Genomic DNA, 27,106 nt, shown 5'->3' on the forward strand with positions numbered 1-27,106 from the left:
CCTTCCCCATCTTCGTAGCAGCAATGGTGCTGCTGTTGGTCGTGGCAGCGAGGAAGTGGAGGACGGGGCTTAGCGAGGCTTCCGGCAGTCGTGTCAGAGAGCCTCACTTCATAGGCATTGCAGCCGGCTGAATGCTGTACGCTGTGCTCCATCTGCACAGGAAAGCTGACTGCTGCCTATGCTCTTGTATCCACTGTTCTGGCTGCTGTGGGATGAGCTGGGAGAGTGAACTCCCCGCAGCATATGCACAGCGGGCATCTCCCAGCACATCCTACAGCAGCCAGAACAGTGGATACAACATACAGTATAACAGCAGAGGCAGCAGCCGACATACCTGTGCACATGGAACATCGCGCACAGTGTTCAGCCGGCTGCAATGGTTTTGGAGGGATGTCATATTTTCGGGGGGGGGGGGGGGGGCTTATATTAGGCAATTCAACAAAAACCTCCCCTATGCCTTACTTTCAGGGGATATCCTATTTTCGGGGAAACACGGTAGGACTAACAATGTACTTTTTTTTTTTCCCTATCAGTATGCCTTTTAGAATGGGAGGAAATCCACACAAACACAGGGAGAACATACAAACTCCTTACAGATGTTGTTCCTGGTGGGCTTTCAGCCTAGGGCTCCAGTGCTGCAAGGCTGCAGTGCTAATCACTGAGCCACTGTGTTCCCCTCAAATTCTGAGTAATTTCTTCTGATATATAACATGTGCAACCCCCTCTTGACAACAATTTATGATCAGAGCTAATCATATGCTCCACTAAACAGCAGGAAACCTTGTCATTATAAAGGTAGCAGTGCCCCCTTGCCTGCAGGGACCCTGGGCAGATGCTCAAGTTGCAAACAGGTCCTTACCTGCGTAATATAGATATCATAACTTTTCATTTGATATTTTTCCAACAAAAAAAAAATCACTAACAGTCATTTAGATTAGATTACGATAAATGATTTAAGGAAAAGTATAATGACTTTCCAGCAAAGTGTTTTATGGAGTACTGTATAATGATTTATCAGTATTCTTGTTTTACAACGTCAAATATGAGGAATGCAAATGATGAAGAGTTACATGTTTTGTAAATTGCTTCAGGCTTGTGCATAACTTTGAACTCTTCCGAAAATAACTCTGTCGTAAATATAATGTAGATAAAGATAGAGTTAATAGACACTAATAGTGATGTTCTATGCTTCCTCTCATTCCCTTCTTAAAGCAAATATACAACTTGGTTTCTTTTACTTTTGAACTGCATGTTTTTTTTCTGAACTTTGTAGCCATCTGGAAGTATTCATTAACAGTAATGTCACGTCAGTATCCATGTACAAATTGTGACTCTCTGGGATTTTGTAAGTTTCTTCACATAAGACTCACAACTTAAACAGCATTTATGTCTTACACTTAATTGTCAGGTTATTGGTGACTGAATGTATTCTCTTATAAAAGACCTAAGGTAATGCATTGAATAGCATCCATGATGAAAATAATAGCCAAGAATGCCTCCTTCCATAGGAAAAGGACAGAAAGGCCTCCTTACTCATTTTAATACTGACTGCTAAATTGTCAATGTGACACTAGATTTGCCTGGCCACCATCATGGCAGTACAGCTGGTAGTGTTGTCAGGGACATGGCAACAAAAAATGAAATGTTACGTTAGTGAAAGGAATGGTCCCCATTAAACTATATTGCCTGTTTATATAAAGTTACCTAACAGGGACCTAAACCAGTCCCCTTATTCTATGATCTGCTCCTGCCTACCTATTGTCACTATTGCCCACTGCAGAGCCCCTACTCACCTATTATTCCCCCTGTCCCTCCACAGAACTCTTTCCCTGGCCCCACTATCTGCCATTTTCCATAGCCTATGCCCAACTAATGTCCCTGCCCTGCCACTCCCCAGAGTTCAAGGGGACCTAAACTTGTAGGGACTCTTAGAAGTTTACAGAGTCCTGTAAACCTCAAGGAGTCCTGGCACCGTATATCTTTCTCCAAAACCTCTGCCATACAAGGGGTTGGGGCCCAGACTCATTCGGTATATAGGGTCCAAAAATTCTTGAAGACAGTCCTGTACATTTGCATTTGAGAAAAAAATTAATGCGTCTTTGAGATCTAGTTAATTAAAATACTGCAGGCCATAACATAGAGAATGATCAATGAAGTGCCTGTCTACACATATAGGTTATTAAGGCTTCCCCAGCAAAGACACGATCAGTAAAGGAAAATTGTTCCAAAACTGAAACTAAATTTTCATTCATTGAAGTCTCAACATATGCTTACAATTTTTGGATTTTATATACACTACTCAGTCATTAGTAAGAGAAATAAGTAAAGCCTTATACATATGGAATACCATATGCACCGCTCAATCTTAAGAGTAATGCTTTTAGGTAAAAATAGCTCTCCGATGAAGCACGCCTCAGCTTTTTTGGTCAGATTTATGCTGGGTTCACATCTGCATCCCGCACTCCGTTATGCAGGTTTCCATTTCCTGCCCGAAACTGGACAGGAGACGGAAACCTGCAGACAGTTTTCAAACCCATTCATTTGATTGGGTTTGAAAAGTGTCCGGCCATGAGCGCCCGTGAGGGTTTTGTGCTCTCCTCGGCAAATCAGTTTTTTTTAACCGGACACAAAGTCGGACATGCAGGACTTAGTGTCCGGTTTAAAAAAAACGGTTTCGCCGCGGAGAGCACAAAACGCTCACCGGCGCTCACGGCTGGCTACTGTCAGAGACCGGGCACAGATGTGAACGAGCTACAGGTGCTCTATCGTGCCAACTTACAAGTGAGAGGTTATATGTAGCTGTAAAGATCACAAAGAAGTCTCTGCCCAAAGGTTAATGTTTTGTACTGCATATCTTCATTGCTGTTGTAGACTCATACATATGGTAGGATATCTTAGAATTTGGCACATATTGCTTTATAGCATTGCTGTTAGGTGCCCAGGTAATGACATTATATGTCCAGCAGTTAACCTGTTAGTTAACTTTGGCTTATTTATACAATATATGTGAAGGTTTTGTTATGGGTGAGAGATTCACATAAAGGGTAGCTAACCATCCGTGAGACAGTTATCTTACTCCAGAAAAACTAATTTGCATACTTTTTCCAGGAAACATTACTTGCAAGATTTTCTACACCAGCTGGACCACCTAGAAAACTAGAACAAGAGTTGGAAAAAACATATAAATAATAAATAGAGATGAGTGAGTACTGTTCGGATCAGCCGATCCGAACAGCACGCACACATTGAAATGAATGGACGTAGCCGGCACACAGGGGGTTAAGCGGCCGGTGTCAAAGCGGAAGTACCAGGTGCTTCCATTCATTTCAATGCGTGCGTGCTGTTCGGATCAGCTGATCCGAACAGTACTCGCTCATCTCTAATAATAAATAATTAAGAAATAATTAAATTGTTTACCGTACTCTACTTGAACAGACCATATATATTTTACTACTACTAATAATAATACATTTAAAAATAACAATTTAAATAATATATAAAAGTTATACAATTATGCCTTCTTCAGTTCACAATAAATTAAAGATACCCCTAAAAATGAAATTTTAGCGTACACTTTCTTACCAGTTTTCTGGGCATGTGTGCCATAAAAAGACTGTTCTAAAAGAAGAAAGAATAGAATGGTTTTCCAGGCTTCCATTTTGTTAAAATATCTGAAAGATGAAAAAAGGCAAAAAGTGATTCTATATGAATATTGTCACATATATACATTTGGTAAACATTATGATACACTGTTGATACACTATGATACATATGATACTATGATACATTATGATACATTATGATACATTATGATACACTGTTGTTTGAAAAAACTTAAATGAACAATACAAACGATTACAAGAAACATTGTATTATATAGAATTAGATGAAAATATCTCTTTATTATTAGAGATGAGCGAACACTAAAATGTTCGAGGTTCGAAATTCGATTCGAACAGCCGCTCACTGTTCGAGTGTTCGAACGGGTTTCGAACCCCATTATAGTCTATGGGGAACATATACTCGTTAAGGGGGAAACCCAAATCCGTCTCAGGAGGGTCACCAAGTCCACTATGACACCCCAGGAAATGATACCAACACCCTGGAATGACACTGGGACAGCAGGGGAAGCATGTCTGGGGGCATAAAAGTCACTTTATTTCATGGAAATCCCTGTCAGCTTGCGATTGTCGCAAGCTAACTTTTTCCCATAGGAATGCATTGGACAGCGCTGATTGGCCGAATTCCGTACTTTGGCCAATCAGCGCTGGCTCTGCTGGAGGAGGCTGAGTCTAAGATTGCTCCACACCAGTCTCCATTCAGGTCCAACCTTAGACTCCGCCTCCTCCGGCGCTGATTGGCCGAAGGCTGGCCAATGCATTCCTATGGGTATGCAGTGACTCAGCAGTGTTGAGCCAGTTCTGCTCAACTACACCGTGCGCCGGTCAGCCCATCAGATGTAGCAGAGCCGAGGGTGCACTAGAACCCTTATGCACACTCGGCTCTGCTACATCAGATGTAGCAGAGCCGAGGGTGCACTAGAACCCTTATGCACACTCGGCTCTGCTACATCAGAGCTGAGGGTGCACTGGAACCCCTGTGCACACTCAGCTCATGCTAATAGAATGCATTGGCCAGCGCTGATTGGCCAATGCATTCTATTAGCCTGATGAAGCAGAGCTGAATGTGTGTGCTTAGCTCAACTACTCCACCGGCGTAGTTGAGCTAAGCACACACATTCAGCTCTACTTCATCATGCTAATAGAATGCATTGGCCAGTGCTGATTGGCCAGAGTACAGAATTCGACCAATCAGCGCTGGCTCTGCTGGAGGAGGCGGAGTCTAAGATTGCTCCACACCAGTCTCCATTCAGGTCCGACCTTAGACTCCGCCTCCTCCAGCAGAGCCAGCGCTGATTGGTCGAATTCTGTACTCTGGCCAATCAGCACTGGCCAATGCATTCTATTAGCATGATGAAGTAGAGCTGAATGTGTGTGCTTAGCTCAACTACGCCGGTGGAGTAGTTGAGCTAAGCACACACATTCAGCTCTGCTTCATCAGGCTAATAGAATGCATTGGCCAATCAGCGCTGGCCAATGCATTCTATTAGCATGAGCTGAGTGTGCACAGGGGTTCCAGTGCACCCTCAGCTCTGATGTAGCAGAGCCGAGTGTGCATAAGGGTTCTAGTGCACCCTCGGCTCTGCTACATCTGATGTAGCAGAGCCAAGTGTGCATAAGGGTTCTAGTGCACCCTCGGCTCTGCTACATCTGATGGGCTGACTGGCACACGGTGTAGTTGAGCAGAACTGGCTCAACACTGCTGAGTCTCTGCATACCCATAGGAATGCATTGGCCAGCCTTTGGCCAATCAGCGCTGGCTAAGCCGGAGTAGGCGGAGTCTAAGGTCGGACCTGAATGGAGACTGGTGTGGAGCGATCTTAGATTCCGCCTCCTCCAGCAGAGCCAGCGCTGATTGGTCGAATTCCGTACTCTGGCCAATCAGCGCTGTCCAATGCATTCCTATGGGAAAAAGTTTATCTCACAAAAATCACAATTACACCCCCGATAGAGCCCCAAAAAGTTATTTTTAATAACATTCCTACCTAAATAAAGGTTATCCCTAGCTATCCCTGCCTCTACAGCTGTCCCTATCTCTTAGTTACAAAGTTCACATTCTCATATGACCCGGATTTTAAATCCACTATTCGTCTAAAATGGGGGTCACCTGATTTCGGCATCCAATGACTTTTTCCGATTTTTTTCAATGCCCCCGTTGTCGTAGTTCCTGTCCCACCTCCCCTGCGCTGTTATTGGTGCAAAAAAAGCGCCAGGGAAGGTGGGAAGGGGAATCGAATTTTTTTGGAGTTTGCCACGTGATGTTCGATTCAAATCGAACAGACTGATATCTGATCGAACATGTGTTCGATAGAACACTGTTCACTCATCTCTATTTATTATCTGTTTCGCTGCTTGCCCTCCATTAGCTAAAATGACTTTCTTTTTTTTATCCGATGATATTTATTGAAACCATCAGCCGTACACATTTTCTAATTTTCAACCAGAAAATACAGACAGAACATAAGGAAAAAACATAGTAATAATCAGTGTGTTACAGTACTAAAGGCATAACATTAGGGTATAACAATTAGATTAACTCCAACCCACCCATCTGCAGCAACAGCCAACTTAAGCATTACATTGGTCAAAGAGGAGGTTGAGTTCCCATTACACTCTGGACTTATAAAAAAAAAAAAAAAAAATAGACTGCCTGGCAATGATGCGGGGAATCAGAGGAGACAAATATACATCAGGAGCAAAATCCTTAAATGTGATTCTACATTGCAATAGGAAATACTCTAATGAGAGAGTTGCATAAGGTAGTCCAGAATGGAAGTATCAAGCCAAGATACCCGACTGCCTCATATCAATGTTGGGCCTTTCCTTTAATATAAATAACACATTCTAGCTAGATAATGTGATTTAGTTTAGCCTTTAACTCAGCAATGGACCAATAAATGGCAACAACTTTCGAGCTTGGAATAGTATTTTTAGAATCCCTAGGGCCAAAGGGTATTCCAAATCTATCTCTCCCCTCTGTTGGATCTATACCCAACAGACAAACACTAGGATCCACCTGCAGTTGTCTGCCATTCAATGAGAGCTACCTACCACATACCTCTAATATGGACCAATAGAAGTACACACCCAGAGCATATGCAGCAGATAAGCATCCTCATAACCCCATCCGGGGCATATTGCATCTGAGTGTAACCCAATCTTAAAGGGTGGACTAAAAGTACAGTATACTCTGTACAATAAATACAGATGAGATCTGTGCCTGTCTCTGGGACTGGGACAGTCAAAGGGACAGTTTTGGAGTGAACTAAAAAAATATCATTCAATTGCTCTTTCAGCATCTGCACGCATCCCATTTAACCCTGGAATACAATGGACACACTATGATAAGATAATAGGTCTCCATACACAACTGAAATAAGCCCTTTGGTGACATCAGCAGATAGTATGAAATCGAACATAACATGATCATTGATAGTCAAGTCAAGAGATCTCAATTGGACTTGATACTAGAGAACCTCTTATATACAGAAGTCAGACTGCATTCCCTTATCCCCAATATGCTTTTACCCCTGTCCTACACCATCAATTGTAAAATCAAGGTAGGAAGAGTTGTACCTGACACCCAAGTCACTCCTGCATCCAAAATATTTGTCAACATCACAATCCCTGTGTCACCAATCGACCAGTTACTCCAGCAGAGGCCACCTCATCCAACCTGTGGAATTGCTGCATCTGAGCTGTCAGATAAGATATCCAGACATTAGGAATGGCTAAGCCTCCCATCTCCTTGCCTCTTTGCAGCATTTTTATTCTAGCACATTACTTTTTCCTGAGAAGTTCCCTTAAGACAGTATATATTCTATGGAATCCACACTGGTGAGTTGCACAGAAAATAAAGTGCCTGCGGCATTACAATATTTTTTAATAAGATTACCTTGGTCCACCACATAAGGAGCTTGCTCTAAAATAACTTTCCTTGTGAAAAATCACAGATCTAGCTATCTATTGAGTCTGACTGCAGGTCACATGGCTCACATTACTTTTGTCTACAGAAGTATATGGAGAGGAGAAGGATAAGGGTAGGAATGAGCAGGAAATTGCAGAAGAATAGAGCAGAAAGATGTGGAATAAGAGATTTCCATTACTGCACACTCACAAGCACTCTACTAATATCAATACTTCTTTAGGTCCTAAATTGTCTAGGGCAGGGGTAGGGAATCTTCGGCTCGCCAGTTGCTGCGAAACTACAACTCCCAACATACTCCATTCACTTCCATGGGAGTTCCAAGAACAGTATGCATGCTGGGAGTTGTAGTTTTGCAACAGCTGGAGAGCCGTACATTCCCTACCCCTGGTCTGGGGGATGTCTATGAGTGAGAGACACAGTTATGGAGCAGATTTCTCATGACTCATAATGATTTGGCTCAACTTCTGCCTTTCACATGTTGAAATTAGGATGACTTTCCTTCGATTTCCTGCTAGTGATTTTTTTTCAGCTAGCGGGAAAAAGAAGCGACATGCCCTGTCTTCCACGACAGATTCCACGGCTGGCATCCGGGGCTCGAGCTTGTACTTACCTCTACAAGTTAACTAAACTTCTGCAGTGGACCAGAACCTGGACCTGCAGACATCTAAGACTCTCTGCTAATACATGGGAAGGTTTCAGCTAGCTACAAGCCACTGTGCCACAGTTCTCTGCTACAGGACAAGTGAGTCAGAAGATGCCTGTAACAATAAAGCAGTGAGTACTTCTACTTATTGTGGCCTAGATATTTCCTTCCTTGCAGCTAAGCCCTGGGCATAAGCTCCTAGTTGGACAGGAGCACTGACACCCACTCACCATCTCAGCCCAGGGACCTGCGGGTATATTATTACTCCAACTGGCATCACATCTAACTGACTCTACCTATAACCCTGTGCACCTGTCCTGGGAGTTCTGATGCCTATAAGGTCACCGTGACAGTCCAGCTTCCTGCACGGTTCTCCCAGGGTGGTCACAATTGCATGGTAGAGTCTCGTTTCAGATTTTGCTAAGGATTTCATTGTTTCTGGAGGTATCTTTATAGGACAATGTACAAATACAATGCTGTCAATGAATCAATAAGGCTCAATACAGGAGTAGAATTAAGACCTTTGTGTCATTCCAGTAGACTGTGGAAACATGGTGATGCTTGTTGTCAGTAGCTTTGCTGGAAGAATTGCTGCTAAAACTGGTAGCATACACTTGCCATAACAGCAGTGGGACAGTCTGTGTGACAGTTTAACTCATCCTGCCTATTTCATGCCCACTGTAATCTTTAATGTATAACTACAGCACATCATCATATCCAGGAGCATTTAATCTCATCTGTTGTATGAATCTGACACAATGCTTGTATTCTTATGAAATAATACTGTGCATAATGCCAAAATAACTCTGTACAAAGTACAGTAGTAATTATGTTAACTTATACAGTGGAATTTCTAATCAGCATCTTGCCTGTAAGTCCTAACTTTTCTGTAGCATCTTGCCTGCAAATCCTAGATTTTCTGCAGCATATTGTCTATAAGTCCTAACTTTTCTGCTAGGTGTGCAGGATTTCAAGCCCTACTCCAGTGAATTGTAATAATTTCTAGCCCTGTAGTACAGGACATATTCTTGTAAAGTTCTTTCAGGGTCTTCCAGCTGGTGCGTGAATCAAGAAGCCAGTCTGCCGAACACATGACTAGCCGGGAGATTTGTTCTGGAGCTGTATACTAATGTGTCCAGGGAGTGTCTCAGTCGTTCACTACACGTAAGTATGTCCTGGACTACAAGGTTAAAGAGTACAATTATTTTATAATTCACTGGATTAGGGCTTTAATAAAGTACCATTCTCTTTAATAGAATATACTTTAGCATGTCTCTTAAGAATTCTATTTTTTTGAATAAATGCTCTGGGTGAGGCTTAAAGGGATCCTATCATTAAAACACAATGCCCGCGGCCAAAAGAAAAATGGCCGCTTACACAGTACGTAGTACAGTAGTAGCAGCCATTTTCTTGTGGCCTGTGGGCATGTGCAGTCAGCTCTGCCCAAGACCTAGAAGTTTGACCGCCAGTGCCAGAAGAAGATGCGTGCAGAGCCAGTTCCTGAAGAAGATGGATGCGGCGCTGGAGAGTTCTATCGCAGCATTGGCACCCCTGCAATTCTGTCAGATAATACTCATTTTCTTCCAGAAAATGATTACAATCACAAATTCTTTGGTATTATTATCTTCATTTACTTTGTCTTCAATGGAAAACCCCAAAAAGAATTGTCAAAAAGCCAACTTGGATATAATTCAACACCAAACATAAAAAAGGGGGTAGACAAAAGTATTGGCACTGTTTGAAAAATCATGTGATGCTTCTCTAATTTGTGTAATTAACAGCACCTGTTACTTACCTGAGGCACGTAACAGGTGGTGGCAATAACTAAATCACACTTGAGGCCAGTTGAAATGGATTAAAGTTGACTCAACCTCTTTCCTGTGTCCTTGTGTGTACCACATTTAGCATGGAGAAAAGAAAGAAGACCAAAGAACTGTCTGAGGACTTGAGAAGCAAAATTGTGAGGAAGCATGAGCAATCTCAAGACTACAAGTCCATCTCCAAAGACCTGAATGTTCCTGTGTCTACCATGCGCAGTGTCATCAAGAAGTTTAAAGCCCATGGCACTGTGGCTAACCTCCCTAGATGTGGATGGAAAAGAAAAATTGACGAGAGATTTCAACGCAAGACTGTGCGGATGGTGGCTAAAGAACCTCGACTAACATCCAAACAAGTTTAAGCTGCCCTGCAGTCCAAGGGTACAACAGTGTCAACCCATACTATCTGTCGGTGTCTGAATGAAAAGGGACTATTTGGTAGGATACCCAGGAAGACCCCACTTCTTACCCAGAGACATAAAAAAGCCAGGCTGAAGTTTGCCAAAACTTACCTGAGAAAGCCAGAAATGTTTTGGAAGAATGTTCTCTGGTCAGATGAGACAAAAGTAGAGCTTTTTGGGAAAAGGCATCAACATCGAGTTTACAGGAAAAAAAAGAGGCCTTCAAAGAAAAGAACACAGTCCCTACAGTCAAACATGGCGGAGGTTCCCTGATGTTTTGGGATTGCTTTCCTGCCTCTGGCACTGGACTGCTTGACCGTGTGCATGGCATTATGAAGTCTGAAGTCTACCAACACATTTTGCAGCATAATGTAGGGCCCAGTGTGAGAAAGCTGGGTCTCCCTCAGAGGTCATGGGTCTTCCAGCAGGACAATGACCCAAAACACACTTCAAAGAGCACTAGAAAATGGTTTGAGAGAAAGCACTGGAGACTTCTAAAGTGGCAGCAATGAGTCCAGACCTGAATCCCATAGAACACCTGTGGAGAGATCTCAAAATGGCAGTTTGGAGAAGGCTCCCTTCACATCTCAGGGACCTGGAGCAGTTTGCCAAAGAAGAATGGTCTAAAATTCCAGCAGATCATTGTAAGAAACTCACTGATGGTTACCGGAAGCGGTTGTTCGCAGTTATTTTATCTAAAGGTTGTGCTACCAAGTATTAGGCTGAGGGTGCCAATACTTTTGTCCAGCCCATTTTTGGAGTTTTGTGTAAAATGATCAATGATTTGACTTTTTTTTTCATTCTCTTTTGTGTTTTTTCATTGCAAGCAAAGTAAATGAAGATATTAATACCAAAGAGTTTGTGCTTGCAATCATTTTCTGGAAGAACATGAGTATTATCTGACAGAATTGCAGGGGTGCCAATACTTTTGGTCAACACTGTATATCTATAGTTTGCAATGATCTGTGAGCTGATGGCTAGAGATTAGCTTCCATACACTTTGCACAGTAGCTACAGGAGAATCTGCTCTATAACCGTCTCACTCTGATTCAGAAGCAGCAATAGGATCATGCATGACATTTATAGAGAAGTACTGATTTATACTGATGTGAGGAAATTGCTTTGGTTGTGATAGAAAGTTTCTATTCAACTCCAGCATCAGACTTTGCCTGTCTTTCTTCTCTTATCTCCTGCACTTCCTGTTCATTCTCCCCCTTCCTTCTCCATAGACTTCTAAAGAGGTGAGTCATGTGGCCTGTAGTCTATTTCAAGATGGCTATAACAGGCACTTTCACAGTGAAAGTTATTTTAGCATATTGAGGGGGAGCAGGAAACAGCCTTGTAAGAGGAAGAGGCGTTTCTCTCTGATAATATATATTACAAGGTTTCTAATAATCACCTGTACTATTCATTTTGAAAAGTTTGTTGAAAGGACAATGTCTATTTAAAGGGGCTCTGTCATTGGGAAAAGTCCTTTTTAACTAATCACATCCTTGCATAGCCTTTAGAAAGTCTAGTCCACACATACCTTTTGTATGTAAATCAACTCAGTGGTTTTTGAATGAGCCCGTTTTTATTCATATGCCAATTAGCTCTCAGTCGGCACAGGAAGTTGTCAGCAGCACTCATCTCTGCTATTCTTTCTTATCTGTGTGTGCAAACAGGAAGCAGGAAGATATCAGCAGCCGCCTGTGCTGCACAGACACATAGGAAAGAATAGCAGAGAGGAGTGCACGAAGAAACTTCCGGGGTGCACCAAGAGGCTAATTAGCTTATGAATAAATACGGGCTCATTCAAAAACCACTGAGGCGATTTACATACAAAAGTTATGTGTGGAATAGCCTTTCTATAGGCTATGCAAGGATGTGCTTATCTAAAAATGACTTTTCCCAATGATAGAGCCCCTTTACATGTACTCTAAAACTACTTCCGCCAAAGTTTATTCAATTTTTCAAACTAGTGTATAAAAATACATTTTGTAAAACAATGTTCTTAAAAAATGTAATGCCTTTTCTGACAATGCATTAACAGCAGCCCCACAACTGTATCCAATAAGTATTGCTATCAGCCACATTGCTTCCTTTCCGTGCGATAAATATAAACACTACAATAGCTTACTTTCTAAACTGTAAACCCATAGTCAGTAAAGCATTCTACACATGTGCATTCAGGCAATAAAGAAGACCACACACTGCTATTTACAAGCAATTTCAAGGCATCGGTGCAAGTACAGTATGTTTAACCCTTTCAAAAATTGTGCCCTGTGAAATGGTAAAAAGGGGTATTTAAGCATTATATGCTTACTGGGATTGTATCATAACAAAAAGTGAATGGATATCACTAGGGAATGCTATCATTTTCTTTTGTTCTTATGGTTGGCTTACATCTACGTTCAGAAAATCTGTTCAAAATCAGTATTTGACATCTCAAAAACTGATTTCAAACTGTCCGGATTAAAACCCATTGATTTTAATGGGTTTTAAAAGTAATGCGTATGTATCAGTTTTTGCCATTTCCATCTAGTTTCAGTTTTTTTGTGCGGAGAGAAAAGTAGAACTTGCAGGACTTTGTCTCTGTACTAAAAATAAGGATTCCAGACAGATAGCAAGCAATCTGATTTTTTTTTTTTTTTTTAACATTGAGGTCTATGGAAAACAGATCATAAACTGATTACAAACTGATGCTTCATTCACACTTGTGCCCCTGTCCAGTGTTTGCCATTTCGCCAGGGTTTCCGTCCTAAGCCCGGCGAAACTGGACAGGGGATGGAAACTCGGCGGTCAGCTTTAAAACTCATTCACTTGAATGGGTTTGTAAAGGTAACTGCCAGTGTCCGCCTGCGGCCTTCTCTTCTGACTTTCCCTTAGATACCTTAAGAATAGCCGCAAAGAATCTAGCAGTTACTGATGCTGAAAGAAGAGCCATATGGCTAAAGCCTTGGACAGAAGAAGTTACATCAAAATATAATCTATGTTCTATACCATTTGAACCTGGAATACTTTTTGTGGAAAAATTGGATCAACTTTTGGAAGCTAATAATAAGGCAAGAGTCCTGTTCTTTCCTCAGACCAATAACACTTTAAGCCTCATTGTGTTATCAAAGAAGATATGAATTGTTCTTGAAAAGAGGGAAAATGGACAAATTGATTGGAGTAGACCTTATCATAAATTCAGAACTACTGTGTAAGAAAAACCTGAAGATGCTAGTGTTGGCAAACAGGACTTTTTTATGTAGTTTGTAAGCTCCAGGATTGAAACCCAGGACTCCAAGGCTGCAGCAGTAACCACTGACCCACCATGTTTCCCCCTGCGAACAGGATTTTTGACATCAGAATTTGTCAAGTTGCGTGGTTTACAAAAAAAAAAAATTTCGGCATGGTGCAACATCACCACAGACAGGTGGGTTCTGGATTCTTCACAAACCAAAAGATCATTTTCTTCTGAACGAATGAGAAACTCCACATGTTTTTTCCTGTAATACAACATTTTCTGGCAAAAAAATGCAATAGAAGTCCCAAAAGAGGAACAACGCTATGGAATTTATTCAAGAATTTTTCTGTCCCACAGTCAGCAAATCGTGGAGTTTGATCATAGATCTTAGATCTCTGAATCACTATATAATGATATAATGAAAATTCACTTCAAGATGGAAAAAATAAGGACAGTTTTAGAAGAGGCCAAATCCTAGCACCCCTGGACCTGAAAAATGCATATCTACATGTTCCCATTCATCCTATTTCCAGAAAATTCTGAGTATAGCGGTTAATCATTTAGGATCAGTCACTACCAATTCAAAGCATTCCCTTTTGTGCTGACTTCCACTCCAAGGGTATTCACCAAAGTGCAGTAGTGGCAGCTCTGAGCTTGAAAGTTATAAAAGTTTCCAGTTCAATGAGTCATTCATATGATCACAAACGCCTCTCAGGGAGGCTGGGGTGCTCATCTGGACAACCCCTATGGGACAAATTGGACAGATGCCATTCTTCAAATTTTCGAGAGATGAAAGCTGTCAGGTTGGCACTTCTGCATTTCAAACCATTGATCCAAGACAAACCTGTACTAAATCAAACAGACAACCAGGTAGTGCAGAGTGGAACCCAAAGCTAGCTGCACGAAAAAGACACATGGCATAAGTTTTCCGCCATGTGAACATACGCTAACCTATATAGGACATTGACCTTAAATGGTTATCATGTAAAGTAGCCTTTCTAGCAGCAATTACATCTGCTAAGAGGCTGGAAGAATTACAGACCTTACCTAAAGTCCTTAAAAAGTCCATACCTAAGAATTTTGCCCAATGGGGTTCTCCCGAGAACTTTGCCAAATTTTATACCTAAAGTTCCTTCTTTTCAGAATATCAATAAAGAATCCTTCTTACCCGTTTTCTATCATCATCCTGAGACAGAAAGACAAATACGTTTCCACATCTTAGATGTATTAAGAGAACCATTCTGGCCTACCTGGATAGAACCAAGTATTTCAAGAAAGAAGAAACTTTACTTGAGCTTTTTTCAGGCCTACGAATCCTCTAAAGACACACCGGCTAGATGGATCAAGTCCACTGTATTGGAAGCATAGAGATAAGCAAATCTGTCTTTAACATCAGCACCAAAGGCACAATCTACACTTTCCACAGCAACTTCATGGGCTGAAAATGCACAAGTATCTATCCAGGATATCTGTAATGCTGCTTTCTGGCCCTCTACCTCTATCTTCATCAAGTATGGACACCTGGACATCCACTCTGAGGGTCAAGCCTTTGGCACAGCGGTGCTTAATATGGTTTCCAAATGATCTTTCCCCAACTTCGGTAGCTAGCAAGGTCCCATCTGTGCTGCCACAGGATGAATAAGAAAAACCCAATTTTGCTTACATAGATTCAGAAATATATTAGATGTATTTTTTTGAAGTTAATCTAGTCCAGGTAGTGAGAAATGTAGATTGATGACTCTGTGCAGATTACAGGAAATTTCAGTGGGAATGTACAATACACTCCACAGTACTCATCAGTCTTGTCATCCCTACTTTGGTAATACCTGAGCATTTTAGGAAGGTATATTGGCTAGCCTAGCCCAGTTTCTAAGGCATTATTAATCAATGTATTTTAAGCATTCTATAAAGTTAGAAAATTATCTCTTATTAGATGAATGTAGTATATTAGTATTTAGTGTTTAGAATTAGTGTATTTGTACTGAAGAACAAAGATAATATTCAATACAATATTTCAACATCCTAGCAAAAGTCTTGACAGGCTGCAATCCACAACACAACCCTTGGGTGGCCATACATTGGCACATATAGGAAAAAACTGCTGTGATCTGCCAAAATGAATACAACTTATAAGGAAAATCAGATTACTTTTTGTATAGTACCTGGATGTCTCAAAAGCCACAAATGATAACCTGATCGACTTACACATAACTGGTGAATAGCCCTGTATGATCTAATCTTTACAACTGTTTACATTGCTTGATGATCTAGCATACAAATCTGCAATGAATCTTTTCCCACAGGACTCCATGAATACACATGACATAAACCAACTTTCAGCTTGTATGGACATTGCGGTCAGCTCCTTTAAGGTACCAATAAATCTTACAGCGATGAATGGAATCTTCTACAAATCAGCCCTGTCGCATTAGTATATCTTAAATAATAACAGACTTGTTGGCTATTATAAACAGCACACAGCTGCAAGTACAGGACTGCGCTCACAGTACATAAGGAATGAACTTCATGCTACAAATCTCTTCTATTACATATAAACTGGCAGCGAGTCAGCTCAATCCGACTGACAGCCTTTATGACCCAATTTCTTGCATGATAACACTAAGCAAAAATGTAAACTAAGTAATATACAGTGGAAGTAATACTAAGTGTACAGCTGTAAAACATCAGAGTGATGGCCTTTTATTCTAGCATTGGTTTATTTTGTACATTAACTTGTATTGTATTGACCTGTAAGCGTAGCAGAAAACTTTAAAAGAGGATGATATCCAAGGAATATGGACTTCTAAACTATTAGAAACAAAAAGGCCACTAAAAATATGGAGGAGATTTAATAAAACTGGTATGTCATGTGAAAGGTCTTAAACTGAATATAATCAAGGTGAACTGCAGCAAATCTGAAGACAACCGGTCAACTGTTTTTTCCGCCATAAATCGGCCCCATCATGTATAGTATCAGCCGATCTCTTTCCATTGGTGCCCTATGTCATTTTTATGTTGCAGTAAAGTGAATTTAAAAATGATTGAAAGCACGAAAAATTACATGCAAATTAACCTAAATAGTCATGGGGGCGGGAGAAGCTTCAGCTAGTCATGTAGTCCTTTGCTAGTCATACCTCCTGGGCATGATTGGCATCTCCCTAACAGTCCCCTCATTCCTTGAGAGATGTCAATCATGTCCAGGAGATCAGTAAGAAGACTGCGTGACTAGGCTGAAGCTGCTTCCACCCACTGTGACTACATAGGCTCATTTAGCCATTGTGTTATGTATTTTGCCTACATATTATGTATTATTTATCTACTCTATCCACTATCATTATTACTATTATCATTATTATTATTATCTACTCTACTATCTATTCTATTATTTATCTACTCTATCTATCTATCTATCTATCTATCTATCTATCTAAGAAGTCGAAAAAATGGCAGCAGTCCAACAATTAGAAACAGTGTGGGTTGATTCCAAGGTTCTGATAAGAACTGAAACATCTGCTTTCATATGTAAAGTTGAAGATTTGCCATCTTCTAGTTTGGCTCTGCATCCGGTTTGTATGTTGTGCTACTTCTGCATTTTTTTCTATCTATCATCTATCTATCCATCCATCCATCCATCCATCCGTCTCTATCCTTTTATGTACAGTATACTGTAAGCCTTAAAGCTTTTCATGCAGGAACACGTCTTCAATGCATTGCATTGACGTGTACAAGCTACTAAACTTCATATACTTATGAATGAACATAAAAATGTAAAGAATTCAGTCACACAGACATTTAATTTACATAACCTTATAGGGCCCGATACAACAGTAATAGTATATACTTAGAAATATCATTAAAAGTCAGCTTTTGTGTTTTATTTCACTGAAAGCTACTAACTTGACAGTGCCCACGGATACAAAATATTATGTAAGGATATTGTTGTCACCATCATTCTAATCTATTACAGTTGTTCTGTGTGCAGAATGACTGGCAACAAAGTATGTAAATAGCAATACAATGCAAATCGAGTGACTGTAGTAAGTAACCTGCCCTAAAGATAGACCATCAATATCTAAGTCTTAGACCAACCTCATTAAACTAATGTTCAACTCTTTAACAAGCCTCGAAACACGACTATAGATGTTAGCCAGGCCATATATCCATTTGTAGTGAGCTGTTTCAAGGTGTTTATTTCTCACAAGAGCAGAATTGAAACTTTAATGGAAGTATTTGACAGTGGTGAACGTATCCTCTCTGCTGCCTTAGGTGACCTATAGAAAGATGCCAAACCCTCTTATCATTCTGACCTCTGTCCATATCTTTACATGATTTAATAGCTGCTGCTCCACTGATTCTTACACAGCTGCAATGTTTTCTCTAGCTCTCATTGACCCCAAGCAATCTATGCTGGTAGTTTTGGCCTGAGTGATATGTAGTAGGGGTGCGATTCCGAGCTCTAACACTGGCTTCCTCTGTTTGGAGGTCTGAATCACACCCCCTGCCTGACACTATCCTTCTGATATTACAGAACTTTAATAGCACATCAGACACCATGTCTAACTGTATGGGAATCTTGGGGGCTAGAGAAAAAATTACAACTGTGCTGGAATCAGTGGAGCAGCGACTATTAACAGATGCTGAGAACTTGAATTGGTGGAGTTGGTGAGAGAGCCCCTTTAAGTACTGTACTGCACACTTTCAGTTCGCCTATTGTATTCATTTTTTTCCTTCTTAACAGTGCTATATAAGCATCTAGCACTCTTTTTGTATGAATCAAACACTACACCATCATCATTACATGAAAGCTACAGGATGCTAAATTTCCAAAAAAAACAAGAGGTTCGATTGCTCACCAATCTGCATGTTTCACCTGATTACTTTTCCAGCATGGAGATCTCTATAGCTCAAGTACAGCTGCCTGAATAGAATAGTATTGGGCAGATGAAAGTGACTCCACTATCCTGGCATGATATAGTATTTCCTACACTAAGGATCTATGAATGATGGGCTAGCCACATTAAAGCTATGTTTTTCATATTTAAATAATATTGGACAGTAACCAAATAAACTAATATAAATCCCATACACAAATAATATTATACTTCAAACTATAAAAATAAGCATTGCAATGCAAAGGGTGAAAGCAACAGGATGACCACAGTGATTACGTCTCATTTAGAACAGGGGTGCCCAATACGTCGATCGCGAAGGACGTATGGGTCAATTGTCTGCTTGTTGACAGCGCAGGCTGAGAATCATCTCTGGACACTGGCAGGCTGGGGCCTTGCACTTGTTCGCAGTCAGGGCTGCGGCGGCCCTGCCTACCAGTGACCGGAGATGATTCTCAGCCTGCTTTGTGAACAAGCAGGCACCAGAGAGCTGTCTCCTGCAATCACGCTCCACCCCACCTGCAGGCCCCGCCCCTGGCCCGCCCCGACACCGCCCCGCCCACAAGAAGTGGGTAGTAGATCTTATCCCTTGGTCAGTTTCTAAAGTAGCTCACATGCTCAAAAAGTGTGAACACCCCTGGTTTAGAATAATCCACTTGCCCCAGTAATTATCCTCAATGGTACATCATCAGCAGGCATGACCCATGTGGATGTACTGAACCCTAAAAGTAAATAAAACACGCATCCTTTCAAGCTTGTGCTGCACCCTCATTGCCCCTAAACAAAAAAAACAAATACCTAGACACAAAACACTATGTAAATAAACCAGGGCAAAAAAACACTTTAAGGTGCATTCACATGGAGGAAAATGGCATTGAATTTAGTGTGGAATCCGCGTCAGATTCAGCGCTGAAAAAAAAAGCCTCCGATTGACTTCAATGGGTTCCTTTTTCTTTTTTTTTTAAAATGTAGATTGTGAGCCCCACATGGGGCTCACAATGTACATTTTTCCCTATTAGTATGTCTTTTTGAAATATGGGATGGAAATCCATGCAAACATGGGGAGAACATACAAACTCCTTGCAGATGGTTTTTTTTGCCCTTGGTGGGATTTGAACACCGGGACTCCAGCACTGCAAGGCTGCAGTGCTAACCACTGAGCCACCGTGTGGCCCCATTGGGTTCTTTTTTCTGCTAGCGGAACATGCTAGCAGAAAAAGGAACACATTGAAGTCAATGGGAGGCTTTTTTTTCAGCGCTGAAATTGCACACCATATTCCTCACCATTTTCCTCCATAAAATGGACCCTAGCTCTAGTTTATAGTGCCTTTCATAATACAACACCAGTAACATCTGGCTGGATAAAAAAAAAAACAGCATAAAACACTCCAAAAACCCCATAGGGAATAACAAAAAAAAAGCTATGTGTGAAGCCATATAAATAGCTGCCATTAGTAATTAGCATCTGTAAAAAGACAACACCAGAACGGCACATCTAGATAAATGGAAGTGGTGATCCCCTTACATCTGCAGTCAATTTTGGCCATTACGATGCAGAAACAGCTTTTTTTCTGGAAGAGCTACATTTTTATTGGTACCAATTTGGGGTACAGATGTATAGTGAAATCTCCATGAATGAAAGCTCTATTAGCATGTAAAGTAATCCAGCTTTATTTAATTATAGACCTTTCATGTCTTCTGACATTGTGGATTTTATATATCACTGGAAAGCTGACAATGTGCTGAATTTTTTATTTTTTAATGTTATTTTTCTTAAAGTTTTGGCCATATAAAGTACACATACATATCCATAAAATGGCTGCATAAAGAAGAGAAGAGAAAGAACAATAGTGTTAATAAACTTTGAATTAACAAATGGTACCATTAAGAGAGAGGGATTACACAAGACATGAAACAGGGAGGAATGGGGGATGGCAGAATTCAGTAAATTACTGGTCGGCTCCTCATTTAGCTAGGGACCTAGGAGAATTAGTCCTCATAAATCTACAAATCATGAAGTACCCAGAATGTGTCCCAAGGTCTCCAGATGGTCTGAAATATCTCCTCATTATTCAGGAGTCAAGTGTTCAAAAGTCCTAAATTCTCTGAGCCCAGTGTACAGTCCTTCTAGAGATGGGGGAGTTCGTCTCTCAGTGTTTCCCAATAAGACACCAAGCTGAAGTCAAAATATATAGGAACTGGATGCTATATAACAACTGGATGGTATTTTCCCCAAGAAAGGTCAGCTGGCAGTTTGAGAAAATATGATTATGGGGAAAGGAAAAGGCAGTGACCTAAAACACGATGGTTCACCACCAAAAAGGTGGAACCAGAAGACAGGCCAGAACAGATGAAATAGATTGGTTGTACTGGCATCACACTGGCCAGCAGGTATCTGGTATTGTAGCAGTAAAAGAGTAAAGTAAATCATTGCTGGGGAATGATACCAGTGCAGAAATATTTTATATAAATTCTCTTTATATTGTAGCGCATTGAGAATTTTTTGCTGCCCACCCCCAAATCATAAGCCATATCTTCTCCGACAAGTTCTCCCCCAAATAGTCGTTCCATTTTCGCATGTATCGGTCTTTAGGAAACCCATCTAGGGCAATTTGAAGCAATCCTCTGATTCTGTTCAGTCTGAACTAGTTCGGCTCGAGCCAGAAAGTGAAAATATTATACTCTGGGGTCTCTTCAGACACCAAAATAAAATAGTTGTAGGCCCAAGGGAGATGTAGAAAATAAAAAAACATTTGTACTCACCTTTCTTCCCTCCTTTTGGATCTCCAAACAATTTGCAATTTTGGGGTCGAATCCAGTTCATTGTGAACCGATTCACCTCAACACTAGCCAGGGCCATTTAAATCTATGAGATAAGAGCGGCTGTAGAACACTTAGATTTGCAAAGCTCGTGGGTATGGTGACTTGAGGGCCACGAAAGAAAGATTAAGCAAGATGACTAATCTGCAAATATGTGAACTCACTATTAGAGGGAAGATTAAATCTAGATTGGAGTTCAACAAAGGGTAGGAGGAAGTGTGTTCTGTATTCTACAATACCCACAAAGCGAAATAAGCCTGCTCACAACCAAGGGTGGGAGAGATGCTGTAACATCTCTGCCAGTTCAGGTCACTGCGCCACCCTCTGCTCGCATGCGGTGGTGCAGGAGGCATGTGCAGTTTAGTTCCTTACTTAGAGTTTTTGGTTGTACTTTGTGAACACGGCTCTAGTTCTTTAATTGAGTTTGTACCACACCCGTCTTTTGCCCTTTTCTTCCTCTGTCCATGAAGTAGTTAAATTTGGTCTTTCCCTGTGATTGACAGCCTGTCTTCCTGTCAGGTCCAGGGCGGGTTCATCCTCCCCTATTTAGTCTTGGCTCACATTCACACTGGGTGCCTGTTATAGCCTCGTGCTTGCTGGCGTTTTCTCTTGCTTTTCTGTTACTTGTATTCTTTATCCTAACCTTGGCTCTTCCTATTGTCTATTCTTTTGGATTTCGATTTTGACACTGCGTTGCTCGACTATTACTAGACCCTCGGCTAGCTGACCTCCCTTTGTTGTTGTTTGTCCTGTCTGAGTTTTGTGTGTCACATATATAGGAAGGGATCATCTCCAAGTTGCCACCTATTACCTAGGATAGGAGTGGCAAGAGAAAGGGACAGTGGGGGCTTCAGCTTAGGGCTCACTGTCTCTTGTGCCCCTTTCTCCAGGGTTTCCAGCTACTGGGGAATTGCTGTCCTAGAACTTCCCTAACAGATGCTGTGAGGCCAGGTTCATACTGTGAGTGAAAGAGGAAAGTTGTCATTGAGGAATGAGGTGAGGTTAGTGAGAGGGGGAAGCACAAGATCATCATACATCACACGTTAGGGGTCAATAAGGCATCAGAGGGTGGGGTAAAGGAGTTTGTCCAGAGGAGGGAGTTAGGGTAATTTGGGCTAATCATAGCTTCTCTATGAATATTTGGAATATGTCTGAAATGTCAATAAAGTGGACCACGCTGGTATTCTCCATAGCTGTGCAGCCCAGTGATCGAGAGTCAAGTTAGGGAGTGAGAGACCCCTGTCCCTCAGAGTCATCATGACCATTCTAGAAATCCTGTGTCTCCCGTGTACATATGATCGCAAAATAGAACTCTTTAGGGATCGGAGGTCATTTATGATAGGTCCTCTTTAATCATACAAAATCCAGATGAAACATGACACCAGCAGGACTTACTTATGCTTTTTATGTTTATAATAAACCCATAAGTTTATTATTTATTAGAAGCAGCATTTTCCTTACAACAGTGTTACTGTTTCCCTCTCTCTCTCAAGCTCTGATTCATATTTTCCTGCAGTATTCCTAGGCAAAGCGGGTCTGATGAAGGTCCAATATAGGACCAAAAATGTTTCACACTGTTTTGGATTGCACTTCTGATTTAATAAAAGAATTGCACATGATAATTCCTTGAGTGCCTCTGCTTGCTGCCCTCTAGGGACAGCCCCCTTAAACATCATGCACAACTTTTTCAACAAGCCTTTAAGCTATGATGCGAGGTTTTGCCAAACCAGTAAATGTATTCCAAAAGGAACAGAATCCCAGCTCTGGACAGCACTGTTTCGATCTGTTGGATCTCTTCAGTACAGCTTAGGGATACTGGTTTGGCAGAGTGAGAGATTATAGACCAAGGATCTGGGGATCATAGCATCATAGCATCCATAGCATCAAGTCTTGTTGAAAAAGCCATGCATGATGTTTAAAGGGGCCGCCCAATAGAGGGCAGCAAGCAGAGGCACTGGTTTCCTATTTACATCTTGAAAAACAGATTTGCATATTTTTCCCATAATCCCCTAGTGGAGCGAAGAAGGCTTTGTAAGTCTCCATACGCCTGTGAAGGTGCTCACTCCTTAAAGAGTGATATTATCCCCAGATCCTTGGTTTATAGTCTCTCACTCTATCAAACCAGTATCCCTACACTGTGCTGAAGAGATTCAACAGATCAAAACCGCACTGTCCACAGCTGGGATTCTGTTCCTTTTGAAATAGATTTACTGGTTTGGCAAAATCTCGCATCATAGCATCAAGGCTTGTTGAAAAAGTCAAGGGAGCTTCCCCTAGAGGGCAGCAAGCAGAGGCACTGTTTTCCTATTTACATCTTGGAAAACAGATTTGCATTTTTTTCAAATATCAAGTTAAACTTTCTTTATCTTCATGCACGATTTTGGTTTGTGTTTTTTTGTAATTCTGTCATTCTTTCTTATATGTATCTTTACAGCCTTTACTGTCAGGATAAATACCATTATAACTTTGACTTAATGTTTTCTGAGTCTTTTTTATTCAATTTAAATATTGGTTGAACTGTTTGAGGCTTATTTTTATGGGGGGGGGGGTATTCCCACTATTAGACTTCGACATAGTATTGATTGCTTGTATAATACAATACATTCATGTTGACAATCATCCTATTAGGACTATCCACTAGCAGGGTTTAATAGGTGTACTAAGATGACAATTTTAGGTACCCAGCTGTCATAGCAACCATTGACACCCCACACACAAAGCATTTGGGGAGTAGATAGGGTGACCGGAGGAAGCCTCACCCCTTTGCAAACCATGATCACCACAATAGCGATCACCATCACCCACTGATTACTATCTGTATATTTGCTATATATATATATATACTAGCTGGTACCCGCGAATTCGTCTGCGGTAATTGTAGAAGTGGGTATATACAGGCGTGGGTAAGGTTTTCGTAGTGTGTATAAGGTATGGGATATGAAATGTAACTTTGTATCTTGTTTTTGCTGTAATTCAGACAATACATGAGACTTTTGTGTTGAAGTTAATTTGTATTTGAGCTGCTATACGGTGTTGTGAGAAACTGTACATAGTGACTTTGGGACAGAAGTATTTGAAGTTAACCCTTTCCCGCCAATGGCATTTTTTGATTTTCGTTTTTGACTCCCCTCCCTCTAAACCCCATAACTTTTTTATTTCTCTGCTCCCAGAGCCATATGAGGTCTTAATTTTTCCTGGGACAAATTTTTCTTCATGATGCCACCATTATTTATTCTATATAATGTACTGGGAAGCAGGGAAAAAATTCTGAATGGGGAGGATTTGAAGAAAAAATGCATTTCTGTGACTTTCTTACGGGCTTTGGTTTTACGGCATTCACTGTGCAACCAAAATGACATGTCCCCTGTATTCTGTGCTTCGTTACGATTCCGGGGATACCAAATTTATATGGTTTTATTTACATTTTGACCCCTTAAAAGAAATCAAAAACTGTGTTTAAAATTTTTTTTTTGAAAAGTCGCCATATTCCGACAGCCGTAACTTTTTTATACGTGCGTGTATGGGGATGTATAGGGCGTCTTTTTTTGCGTGACCGGGTGTACTTTGTAGTTCTACCATTTTTGGGAAATGTTATTGCTTTGATCACTTTTTATTCAAATTTTTATCAGAATCAAAACAGTGAAAAAACAGCGGTTTGGCACTTTTGACCATTTTTCCCGCTACAGCGTTTACCGAACAGGAAAAATATTTGTATAGCTTTGTAGAGCGGGCGATTTCGGACGTGGGGATACCTAATATGTATGTGTTTCACAGTTTTTAAGTACTTTTATATGTGTTCTAGGGAAAGGGCGGTGATTTGAATTTTTAATCCTTTTTATTTTTTTTATATTTTTTTTACTTTTAAAAAAAAAAATTTTTTTGCATTTTTTAGACTGCCTAGGGGTATTGACATGGGTGGGGGTGTCGCGGATTGTCAGAGCGGTGGGGGTCGGCAAACATGGCTTCTCTGGAGCGTTAAAGAGAGCCTCCTGGAGTATCGTTAATGTGAGGGGCAAAGTGGTAAAGTATATGTGTATGTGATTGTGTGGGGTTAGGGGCGAGGCTGTAGAGGGCAATATGAATTTTGTGGCTTGCTATGGTCCAAAGTGTGTGAGATTGCAGAGATGGTGGTGTGAGTTCGGGTTTTGTGGGGGTCCTGGCACAAACATATGTGCGCTATTGTGACGAAAAGTAGCCTATTGTTTAATCGGGTGTATTAACTATGTTTGTGGAAAATTTCAGCCGAATCGGTCGAGCGGTTTTTCCGTGATTGAGGAACAAACATCCGAACATGCAAACATCCAAACACACAAACCCACAAACTCACAAACTTTCACATTTATAATATTAATAGGATATATATATATATATATATATATATATATATATATATATATATATACACTCACCGGCCACTTTATTAGGTACACCTGTCCAACTTCTCGTTAACACTTAATTTCTAATCAGCCAATCACATGGCGGCAACTCAGTGCATTTAGGCATGTAGACATGGTCAAGACAATCTCCTGCAGTTCAAACCGAGCATCAGTATGGGGAAGAAAGGTGATTTGAGTGCCTTTGAACGTGGCATGGTTGTTGGTGCCAGAAGGGCTGGTCTGAGTATTTCAGAAACTGCTGATCTACTGGGATTTTCACGCACAACCATCTCTAGGGTTTACAGAGAATGGTCCGAAAAAGAAAAAACATCCAGTGAGCGGCAGTTCTGTGGGCGGAAATGCGTTGTTGATGCCAGAGGTCAGAGGAGAATGGCCAGACTGGTTCGAGCTGATAGAAAGGCAACAGTGACTCAAATAGCCACCCGTTACAACCAAGGTAGCCAGAAGAGCATCTCTGAATGCACAGTACGTCGAACTTTGAGGCAGATGGGCTACAGCAGCAGAAGACCACACCGGGTGCCACTCCTTTCAGCTAAGAACAGGAAACTGAGGCTACAATTTGCACAAGCTCATCGAAATTGGACAATTGAAGATTGGAAAAACGTTGCCTGGTCTGATGAGTCTCGATTTCTGCTGCGACATTCGGATGGTAGGGTCAGAATTTGGCGTCAACAACATGAAAGCATGGATCCATCCTGCCTTGTATCAACGGTTCAGGCTGGTGGTGGTGGTGTCATGGTGTGGGGAATATTTTCTTGGCACTCTTTGGGCCCCTTGGTACCAATTGAGCATCGTTGCAACGCCAAAGCCTACCTGAGTATTGTTGCTGACCATGTCCATCCCTTTATGACCACAATGTACCCAACATCTGATGGCTACTTTCAGCAGGATAATGCGCCATGTCATAAAGCTGGAATCATCTCAGACTGGTTTCTTGAACATGACAATGAGTTCACTGTACTCCAATGGCCTCCACAGTCACCAGATCTCAATCCAATAGAGCATCTTTGGGATGTGGTGGAACGGGAGATTCGCATCATGGATGTGCAGCCGACAAATCTGCGGCAACTGTGTGATGCCATCATGTCAATATGGACCAAAATCTCTGAGGAATGCTTCCAGCACCTTGTTGAATCTATGCCACGAAGAATTGAGGCAGTTCTGAAGGCAAAAGGGGGTCCAACCCGTTACTAGCATGGTGTACCTAATAAAGTGGCCGGTGAGTATATATATATATATATATATATATATATATATATATATATATATATTGCTATTTTTATTCTAGCTATTGAGCCATCAATATACAGTAGGCTGGGAGTTCACACTGGCTGACAGACACAGATCAGCTTCTTCTCCACTTCCTTTCACAGTAATCTC

The 27,106-nt window shown here is 41.1% G+C and overlaps 1 protein-coding gene across 1 annotated transcript in view; it reads right to left on the bottom strand.

The window, feature by feature from the left end:
* Nucleotides 1-27,106, bottom strand: part of LOC142200740 (collagen alpha-4(VI) chain-like) — a 149,722-nt gene that overhangs the window by 120,549 nt on the left and 2,067 nt on the right. The window contains exon 2 of the mRNA XM_075271308.1: nt 3,583-3,671. Within this exon, the coding sequence (XP_075127409.1) occupies nt 3,583-3,671 (89 nt within the window). The remainder of the gene's footprint in view (nt 1-3,582; nt 3,672-27,106) is intronic.

This window comes from Leptodactylus fuscus, chromosome 4 (assembly GCF_031893055.1).
Source record: "Leptodactylus fuscus isolate aLepFus1 chromosome 4, aLepFus1.hap2, whole genome shotgun sequence".
Classification (NCBI taxonomy): domain Eukaryota; kingdom Metazoa; phylum Chordata; class Amphibia; order Anura; family Leptodactylidae; genus Leptodactylus; species Leptodactylus fuscus.